General features: G+C 44.0%; 1 protein-coding gene across 4 annotated transcripts in view; it reads left to right on the top strand.

The window, feature by feature from the left end:
- The window catches only part of ELP3 (elongator acetyltransferase complex subunit 3), a 106,838-nt gene that overhangs the window by 66,761 nt on the left and 29,239 nt on the right, over positions 1-10,838 (top strand). For all 4 annotated transcript variants that reach the window (XM_009639901.2, XM_035895411.1, XM_035895410.1 and 1 more), the window contains 2 exons: positions 2,296-2,386; positions 5,874-5,939. In XM_009639901.2, coding sequence (XP_009638196.1) covers positions 2,296-2,386; positions 5,874-5,939 — 157 coding nt within the window. The remainder of the gene's footprint in view (positions 1-2,295; positions 2,387-5,873; positions 5,940-10,838) is intronic.

The following is a 10,838-nucleotide window of genomic DNA, read 5'->3' as shown; positions in this document are numbered from 1 at the left end:
CATAATTAGAAGAAAGGCGTTTAGTTAGATTATCACTGTAGATCTAACGTACCCTGATGAAAATGCCATTCTCCTCTAGTGTGTCCTTTAGTCACAATGTGAAGTGCTCATTTCCCCTAATTGAAGCTCTTTGAAGTATGTTGTGTTGGCTCTGCAGTGTCTTATTTACTCAAAGAAATCCACTGAATAAATGCAGTGGATAGCTAATTGTATTTTGCCTCAACTTCTTGGCATGCAAGTGTAAGAGGCGAGGAATTTTTCGTAGACCCTTTGGCTTTATAGAAAAAAAGAGCAGGGAAAACAGGGGAGGAAAGTAAACCACAGGGCTCCCATTATGCTGGAGAAAGTTGTACTGAAATTGGAGTGCGATGCTGAAATGCGAGGAGAATCCTGGAGTCTGAAGCCCTTGTTTTCGTTCTTAACAGTAGAGGAAAACTCCTTTTCTTTCCCCCCTTGCCAGTATCTCAGACTGCTACAAGGCTGAAGCAGCAGAAGGATCAGGTCTTTAGGACCCTTGAAGACCTTTATCTTTTATACAGCTACTGCCAAAAATAGTAATTGTTAATGGGGGCCATGATGTGAATGCAAGTCCTTAAGGAACTGAATAGATCAATTAATACATTTTACGGAGGTCATCAGACAGCTGCTAGATGGTGATGACTTTCAATCACTACTGAACCAAGATGGATTAAGCTAATTACATTACCAATTCCCTGAACCATCCTGTTCTCTGTATGTTTTTTGTGATATTCTGTTCTTTACTCTGTTGAATGCTTGCATAGATAAAGGAGGAATACTCAGCAAGGAATGTTTGAGCCCCGTTTTGAGACCAGCCTGTGGTACAACGTACCAAATACCTTTCATAGAATCATAGAATCATAGAATGTTTAGGGTTGGAAGGGACCACTAGTGGTCATCTAGTCCAACCCCCCTGCAGTGAGCAGGGACACTGCTAACTAGATCAGGTTGCTCACAGCCCCATCCAACCTGGCCTTGAATGTTCCCAGGGATGGGGCCTCCACTACCTCTCTGGGCAACCTGTTCCAGTGTTTTACCACCCTCATTGTAAAAAATTTCTTCCTTACCTCTAGCCTGAACCTACCCTGTTCTAGTTTAAAACCATTTCCCCTTGTCCTAACACAGCTGGCCCTACTAAAAAGACGTTCCCCATCTTTCCTATAGGCCCCCTTTAGGTACTGGAAGGCCGCAATCAGGTCTCCCCGTAGCCTTCTTTTCTCCAGACTGAACAAGCCCAACTCTCTCAGCCTGTCCTCATAGGAGAGGTGCTCCAGCCCTCGGAGTTCATTCGTGTTCATATAGTCCTGATTTCCCTGTAGAAGATCTGAGGGGTTTTGGATTGCGCAGTATTAGGAGTAGTGCACTTGGGTGGTGTGGTATCTGAGCTGCCGGGGTGGAGTTTGAGCAGGGAGGAAGAAGCATTTGGAATCCCCGTATAGTGCAGCATTAGACGCAAGGTGAGTGCGGAGTGGGATGTGCCAATAATCCGCATGTTTCTTTTTCAACTTGATCTGGATGCATAAATCCTCCTTTCCCTAAGGGATGGTATCCTGCTTTCCTAATCTCTAAAGCGACAAACTGCCCTGGAAGGTGGTGGAGAGGCCAAACCTGGTCTTGCTTTCAAATTTCATTTTAGTTACCTCCCTTGGAGAGCTGAAGGAAGGGGTTCTGCCATTTGCAGACTTGTGATTTACATTCCTGTAGGAAGGCCCTAGACTTTCTGGCTGGGCTTTGTTGCAAATCATTTGCTATATGGAACTTTTTGACTTTTAAGCAGCTAGCATCCCAATATAAAAATGCTGTAATTCTGATGAATTTTCCCTCATGGACATTCAACTCGGAGATTGCAGAAAGACACGGTCTGGTGCCCAGTTGCTGGTTTCCAGCAACAGATACCATGAAGAACATCTGACCTGGAGTCCTAGGCGAGGCTCAGGCTCGGCTGGATGTTCCTTTTTTTTTTTTTCCAGACTTCCAAGTGAAGAACTGAGAGCAAAATTACAACCTATTTCTGAGGATTGTAAAAGCCTACTTTTGTCCTCAGTCTTTTTACTAAAATAAAACCAGTAGCTTTTTCCCTTCATTTTTCTCCTGCTTTGAGTTCTGTTTCTCCTGTGTTATTTCTTATTCAACCACAGACTTGAAACAAAAGTAATTCAGATAAGTTCTGCAGTCTGCAATTTGGGATCTTGGCTTAGGTGACCGTAATGGTGCTTTATGGTGCATTGTCTGCTAATGGCAGTTGTTTGAGGTTTTTTTTTTTCCTCTTGTGTGCAGAGATATCCCGATGCCTCTAGTCAGCTCTGGAGTGGAGCACGGGAACCTGAGAGAACTTGCCTTGGCCAGGATGAAAGATCTTGGGACACAGGTAAAATATTTGTCAATTGGTATCGAGGGAGAGCTGCTCGATGACTTTACACAAAGTAGCAGAGAGGAAAGTATTGACCAGAAGGCACGATAGGAGCCAGGTTTACTGCTGAACTAAAATGATCTGCAAAGGTCTTTCAAAAAAAACTTAATGACTAAAAAGCGCCTTGATGATACTGCTGAAAAGCTTTTTTTCTTTGGTTAATTTTTAGTTTAGTGCTTTCACCTCCTTCCTGAAGGTACCTGGTAACTAGTTTGTGATATTCCATTTTTTAACAGAACAAACCCCTTAAATCAGAGAGAAGGCAGGAAGGTTTCTTTTTAATTTATGCTATTAGAAATTCTCCTTCCTTTCTTTTTCCCACGCATGCACTTACTTGACTGAACAATTGGAAGAAAAGCTCTTAGTCTGAGGCCAGAGAAATCTTGCAGGAGAGATTTCAGCACAAACAAATGAGACTTGATATTCTTGATATTTCTAAGGTCAAATAAAAATATGAGCGGGGGTGGAGAGAAGGAGGGGGAGGGAGGAATTGCATTTGTATTTGAAGTCAGAAGCAAGTATGTATACCCAGTCTTGATTTTTCTCGGAAGGTCGCTGTGGCAGTGGGCATTCACAGTGCCCTTCGTGATCTACTCTGACACTGCTCCCTCTTTGAACCTCCCTCCGAAACCTGGTTATCAGCCACAGTTTGCAGATCCTCCAGTAAAGTTAGGCCCAAGTTTTGCCTTTCTAGGCTTGTCCGACTTCCTAGAGAAAACATCACGCAAACCTCCTGCTCCTTGAGACTGTTCCAAAGGGGTTTAATTGCTTTGGTGTCCTGGTATTCAGGCAGGGGCAGATCCTCACCACGACTGTTCCGTGCATCTGTATTGTGATTTAGCGCTCCCCCTTTCTAGCTCACCTTCGCTTAAAGAGGTTTTAAGGCTTTACTGCATCCAGCAATAGTGAAGTCTTCAGCTACTGCACGTGTGTCTGTAACCCCACGTCAACTTGTGCTGCTGACCTGTATGTTGGTATTTAACCTGGATAGTTCTCTAGGCTACATCTAGCTCCTCACTGCCTTTGCCATCTCACTTGGATCTTGTGGTTGCAGTACAAAAGACCAGAAAATAAACTCCAGACTGTCTTCTTCCAGCTGGGCTTTCCATACCACTTAATCTCTCCTAAGCTGATGCCCTGGACTTTCTCCTTAAATCATTCTTCCCAGTCTCTCTCCAGTAGCAAGCTGGGATTTGGCAGACAGCTTTGCCAGCCACAGAAGCTTCCATCCCTCCTGCTGACTTTTCACTTCAAAAACAGGCAGGGGAGACAACCTCCATGGTGCAGCTAAGCCTTTTCAATTGAGCTCTTTAGGGCTACTAGTGAACTCTTCCCTGGGTTTGATACTAAAACCACATCATTTCATCTGAACCTGATCAAGACCAGCTGGAGAAGCAGGGAGAGCTGATCCATGGCAGTCAGGGCTGAGCTGAACCATTAAAGAGCTTGTCAGGCTGGCAGTCATTGCTTTTAGAAGAACCAAATCTGTAAATATCTCTGCTGTGCAGATGATTATAGATTTTAATTTAGTGAGGCAGAAACGCTGCAGCTGGTGGAATGAGGAACCAAACAAGCTGCTGCAATATAGCTTGAAATGTAAGGTACTGTTGTGGTTTTCTTGTGTTGTAGGAGAAAATTATAAATATGCTTTTGTCCTCTTGTCTCTTAGCTTGGAAAAGGCCAAGGCAAGGAGGGGACTTAACTTTCAAGATGCAGCTGGTCAGGGTGCTGGGACATCTTTAGACTGTGGTCTTGCCTAGAAAGGTTGGACCAAATGATCCTTGAGGTCCCTTCCAATCTGGTAGTCTATGATTCTGGGACTTTTAGGAATCTTACCTGTTTGCAGGCTCAATAGTAAAGATCAGCCAGCTCATCAGCTCTGGCAGTTCTGGCTTCTGTCTTTGGGGAATGGCTTGGGGAGGAGTGCGTTTGAGGGATGGGGATCAGTCATGCCAACACTGCAACTTGGGTCTGTGGTTGGTGAAAAGAAATTATTCTTGAGGAACCTTGTTGGAGGGACCGGCCATTGGCTGTCGTCATTGCCAGCCACTGAGTACGAGTGGAGATACGTGGTTGGGACACAGATTTTTAAAGCAGCATCCCAGAATACATCGTCTGTCCTCACTTCTGTGGTTCTTAATGAAGCATGGATATTCCTCTGCCTTTTACTGTGCTGTTTGAGTAAGGCAGAGAAGAGTTTGTCTACTCTAGAATCCTGGTACAACAGTGAATCCCGATTTTAGCATGGCCCACTGTGAAAAACAAACACAAACCCCCACTTTTTTCTGCTGTTTGGGAGATTGTTGCTTTGTACTGATAATGGAATTTAAAAGCATTCAGAGGACAGGGCAGGAGATAGAGCTGTGCTTGTTCTAGATCCTCTTGAGTTTCAGTATGAATTGGATTTTCACACATTCTTTCCCTGTCTCAAAGTCCGGCTTTTGGAAATACATGGGCAGGTAGATGTTGTTGCCGCTAGAGCCATTTTAGCCCATTGGTGGGGGTTATCTTCCTTCCCTCCGAGTACAGTAGCGCTAGTGGAATGAAACAAGCATTTGCAGCTCAGCTGCTTTGGACAAAATTATTGTGGCTACACTTTGCTGACAAAAGTTGGGTTAAGCTGAGCATTGGACGTTCCAATAAACCCGCTAAGACGTGAATGCACGTAGGCTCCCGCAGTTGGAGTGCTTGTACTATCACAACTGTTTGCTTACATGGATGGGTGCCAAATTACTCAACTTCCATTGGCTTTGCTGAGAGGCATAAAAGTTGACGCAAGCCATAACCCATCTATCAAGCACTGAGCTTGGAGCCTCGTCTCCTCCTCTGTCTGACTTTTAAGGGAGGGAAGATTTCTTTTGGCTGTCTTTTGTTTTCTCCATCATTTCTCCTCAGCAATGCTCTGTGGATGCCAGATCAGCGTTAGCTTGACTTTCTGATATTTGGGTAGGACTTCTGCAGCAGTTTTCATGTGATCATTTAAATGCAAGAAAAGGGTTGCTGAGGTTCAAAAACTGGCTATTTAAGGACTGGTGTCTTAGCGTAGATTTTGCCAGCATTAGACCTTTGCAGTGTAGGGTAAAAATGGACTATGCCAAAGTCTTTTTTTTTTTCTGTTATTCTTTCATGTATGTTGACTTTGCCTCCAGACCCTGCTGTTTGTGAATCAAAGGGTACGTTTCCTCATGAGCCATAATGGTTGCTTAGTGAATTGATTTTTGCCAGCATGTCTTTCCATTTATCACTAAGACCTCTTTCTGAGGTATATTAGGGATGGATCGGTGAGCATTTTTATTTTGAAGTCTGCCCATTTGAAATTCATCCTTGCAACTTCATGCTATTTCAGCTTAGGTTTGAACCCAATAGGTGGCTGGAAATCTGTGTGTTTCAGAGCTTAATGGTTTTTTCCCATGTAATTTTTTTTTTCTTCCCTTTCTGTTCCTAGTGTCGTGATGTAAGGACAAGAGAGGTTGGAATTCAAGAAATCCACCATAAAGTGAGACCATATCAGGTAAAATTTGCCTTTTTTTCTAGGAGCTTGTTTCAGACACAATTTGTTTTGTGTCTTTGGTGTGGAGGCGTTGGGACCCATTTGTTGCACGTCCAATCCTGCGGTTTGCCTTTGTTGCTGGATCCAATTTTCCATTTATTTTCACAGCAGCTTTGGATGTTTCTTGTTTGAGCACAGTCGCATGTTGAAATGTATGGACCACCACGTTCCATAAACTGACTACAGCCAGCAGTTATTTTGGTATTTGCATTGTTATAACAAAAGAAGCAGCTCTTACTGCTTCTCAGCCTTCCTTTTTCTCCCTCCTCATTACAAATCTGGCTTTAGAAAATACCAAAACCACAGAGCGAGCATGCTGAACAGGAATGAATGTTTAGCAAGATGAATTTACAGCTTTTTTTGGGAATGTGCATGTTTATATAGGCAAAAAGTACGTGTATAAATACACTTCTGCACATATATGTATACATTTACATGTGAGTAGATCCAGTCAGCATATGACACGTGTTGTTTTTTACCTTCCTAAAATAGTCCACAAAAAGATTGCTGTGCTTATTTCATAGAAAGGAAAATGTTTATATATGGCACCTAAGGAGACGAGCTTTCTAAGATCACACAGGGTCGGATCCGTCTTAGTGTACATGTATGCTGTGGCTAATGAATCGTACCCTGCAAGTATTCCCTTCCTCTTCCTTCGGGGACATTAAGGAAGGATTTGAAATGATTGCAGTTTGTCCATCATATATCTCCTTTACTTTCAAACAAGAATTCTCTGTGCCAGGCCCCCAGGTAGAAAGCTGAATCAGAATGACACTTGCATACCTCTCTCCTCTTCTGTGCAATGGGCACGTACGTACCCGCTTTCTAAATGTGAGCCACGAAACTGGGGTTAGGCTTTCAGTGTGTCAGGGCAGAAAGAGATTCCTAACAGCGGTCCCCTCAGTTGTATTTTGGAAGCTCCACTGATGATTTAGGCTTCAAAGAGGCTCTGAGTTTGGTGCCAGAAGTTAAGAAGCATGAATATTCTCCAAGTTTAGCATCTGGGAGATGTTCTCACTTTGCAAATTGGAGATTACTGGGAGCCATATTCTGTTTTTCTCCTGCCGTTATGTGAATTCAGATGGAGTGCAATACTTCCCATCTTGCATAGCGGAAATCCAGCATGGAAGTGTATAATGATCCCAAACAAATGATCTTGTTCTTAACAGATTTCTGCAAGAACTGAGGCTGTATGGACTCGTTCGTACATAGGCCATGCAGCCTTTGTGCTCTGCTCCCATTACCTAATCTGTGGTCATTTCACGAAATATCTTCCAAAGACGGCTGTTGTCAGCAGCGCTAATCTAATTTAAATTGTAAATTTCTTGAGTAGTTAGCAAATAGCTTATCACAGGGTTTTCAAAGCAACGTTATGTTGAAAATTCCCTTTGTTAAACTCATCTGTCTGAGTGGCAGGAGGATGTCATTATGTAGTCTTAGCAAAATTTATCATGACAGCAAGCAAGAGAAATATTCTGAAGATGGTATAATTTTTCATGCGCTTTAGACTAATGACAAGGTACGATGTTTTTCTTGGCTTCAATAAGTAAACAACGCATCCTCTCGATAAGAGAGGCTATCATGTCAGATCTGAAATAAATTAATGGCTTGCTGTAATTAGTTACACTTTATGCAACTTCTGTCTCTTAAGGATTGGTGGGCTGTATGTATTTCTATAATGGCGATGGTGTGTCTGCTTTTAAAAGAATTTTTTTTTAAAAAATCAATTGGAAGTAGATTACTTGCCTGTAGCTGGTTATTTCCAGAGCTGTCTCTAAGCTGCCTTTTCAATTAGTGGCGTTTCTCCATAGCAGCGGAAGGTATTTGCTTGCTCTCAGAATGGTTAAGGCTGCACAGTGCTACGTAATAGCCTTAAAAATGCTCTAGTGAATTGTTGCTGTAAGGAGACGTTGGATTGACAGTTTTTGAAAGGCGAGGGGCAATGACAGCTCTGTTTCAGATCGGAACCTGCATTAGTGTTAAAGCAGAAAGTGTAAGACGTAGAAGCTGCCGTTCCTGCAAAACGAGGGGGTTGTATCAAGATAATGATCTCAATAGAGAGCCTTTGTAGGAAGAAGGCAGATTTTTAAGCTGGGAGTAGAATCACAGAATGGTTTAGGTTGGAAAAGTCCTTTAAGATCATTGAGTCCAAGCGTTCCCCTACCCCTGCCATCCCACCCCCAAACCCTGGCCCTCAGCACCGCCTCTGCCCGGCTGTTAAATCCCCCCAGGGCTGGGGACTCGACCCCTTCCCTGGGCAGCCCCTTCCAGTGCCTGACAGCCCCAAGGGGAAGGAATTGTTCCCCATGGCCAACCTCACCCTGCCCTGGCACAACTTGAGGCCATTTCCACTCGTTCTATCGCCCTTACCAGAGAGGAGAGACCAAAAGTAGCTGCTTTAGGTCAAGAATGTAATCTGCAACTGGGTTTTCTCTTTGTTTGTCAAAGTAAGTTTAAAACAGACTGTGCCAGACAGCTAACAGGATTGCATATGAAGTGGTGATCCACCCTGGTGAGGGTTATTCTTACCCAGCGCACAGGATGGTTTATGGCCACAGGAGCTGACACTGGGAACTACAGCAGGCTGCCACCCATCGCTATGCATCAACCCACCAGGAGGCGATTCAGTCTGGCTTTGGCCATGTTTATACCAATATCCCAGAAGGAAAAGGCTTTGCACGGCTCGGGAAAACCCTTTTGAGGTGACTTATGTATCCTAGGACCCTCTTGTGCCCAGGGAAGTGGGGAGAACAAATGACTCGAACCAGCAGGGACTTTTCTGAGCAGATGAGCTTCTCTGGTACATGCTTACGGTGCTATAAAAGTGCACACGGTATAAAGCCTCCTGGTGAAGGTTCCTGTAGTCTTAAATTGTTTCTGTCTACAGGTGGCTTTCAGACTGGATGTGGGTGTAACAGGGCACCGAGTGGAGGACAAGCAATGGAGCCATGTTTTCTACTTTTTTTGTCCTCAGGAGAAACCAGGAGTTCTCCAATCTTGCCCTTCCAAACTCTTAGTTATAGCAGTGTTTAATAATATTTCCTGCTTTTTTTAAAAAACAGCAGTAAGCTTTAACCTAACTGCTTTTCCATATGGAAAGCTAACTGCAGAATCTGGGTATTTTAAAAGCCTCATGATCTTACTTTCCTGTACATTTCCATTTTACCAGTGATGTTACGTACCTAATGGTAGATCTGTATCAGTGTGTGTCAGCCGTCCTGACACACAAGCTGGAGCGGAGTTGTGTTCTTGGAGAATTTGGCACATTGGCAGACATCTGCTTGGGTGCTTAACCCCGTGAGCTGTACGTCAGCCTTGAAACGAGCCCTGCTTCTGTAGTCAGTAAGGGATTTAATTGTGAGCTGTGTTCACCCAGGCTTTATCATGGAGTAGAGCAGGCAGGCGACAGAATCCTGTATGGTTTTTCTGTAAACAAATCTTTAATTCATGGGTTTCTGGGTATTAGAGGATTTGCAGAAAAAAATACTGAAGTCCTTTGCTTTAGGTTTTATAGTAGTACTGGGAAGGGGCACGGCAAGATATATATAGGGATTGATCCTGTACGGTCAGGATGTAAATGTTAGAAACACCGGTGCAGCGCTGGTGCACAGGGCATCTGCTGACACTTGCCATTTACATTCGAATTCCTGACGTTCAAGGAGTCTCTCAAAACGATGGCAGGTATATCTATGTGGTGGGTTTAGTTCAGATCAGGAGCGTGCTTGTGAAGCAAATCCTCCCATCATTCCCCACTTCGAAAGCTTCGGGAAGCACAGAAACCTGGTTTCATAGAATCATAGACTCATAGAATGTTTTGGGTTGGAAGGGACCCCTAGAGGTCATCTAGTCCAACCCCCCAACTGGTTTCTTCCAGTTTAATTTAGAAAGCACCTTCCAGGAGTGCACCTAAGGTACGCCAGCTGGTAACGGGTGCCTGGTTCATGGGATGAGACCAGGACTAGTCTCTGCTGAAAATCTCCCAGCATATATTGCATCGTCATCTGGCTCTCAGTATTGCAAGCTATTGCTGCCACTCCTCTGTGGAGCCAGGCAATTTGGGAAATAATTTTATCTGCTTAGCAGCTGTTTGTTACTGATGGGCAAGGGAGTCCCTACAGCAAGGATGGGCAGCTATTTCAGCTCTACCATATCAATTCAAAATGCAAATAGAGTGACGCACTGTGTCGCCAAAGAGGTGACATTATCATCATTGGCTACAGGTTACATCAAATAAACTCAGTGCTACCCCTGCTACATATAAACACAGCTACCGTTATGTGAGATTTGATCAGGTCTCCTGTTGCCATAAGAGAGTCTCATCTCGGGTCCTGGGGCTGCTCCTTGAAGATGGTAGGTCAGGACTGTCTGAAAAAATTCCTTTTTTTCTCCTTTCTGCTCTCTTATCCACCAGTTACTCTTTAAAGCATCTAGGTGCTCTGCAGAAGTAATTTCTTCTACCCAAGCATGGTCTTCATTGTATTCTCCACAGTCAGCCAACTCTAACTTCACTTTCCCTCCCACTTGTTGTGATCTCCAGAGCTGCCCTTGTCTAGATTGTTATAAAAAAATCACAGACTCACAGAATGGCAAGGGTTGGAAGGAACCTCAGGAGATCATCTAGTCCAACCCCCCTGCTGAAGCAGGTTCTCTTAGAGCATGTTACACAGGACTTCATCCAGGTGGGCTTTGAATATCTCCAGAGAAGGAGACTCCACAGCCCCCCTGGGCAGCCTGGGCCAGGGCTCGGGCACCCTCACAGTCAACAAGTTCTTCCTCATATTCAAATTAAACCTCTTATGATTTGAGGCAAGTAGTATGTTGTTACTGGTCAGTTCTCAGGGTGCTTGTCTGGATGGTTTT

This window comes from Egretta garzetta, unplaced genomic scaffold (assembly GCF_000687185.1).
Source record: "Egretta garzetta isolate BGI_Z169 unplaced genomic scaffold, ASM68718v1 scaffold325, whole genome shotgun sequence".
Classification (NCBI taxonomy): Eukaryota; Metazoa; Chordata; class Aves; order Pelecaniformes; family Ardeidae; genus Egretta; species Egretta garzetta.
Note: the sequence above shows the minus strand (reverse complement) of the source record. Positions and strands in the feature narration are given on the sequence as shown.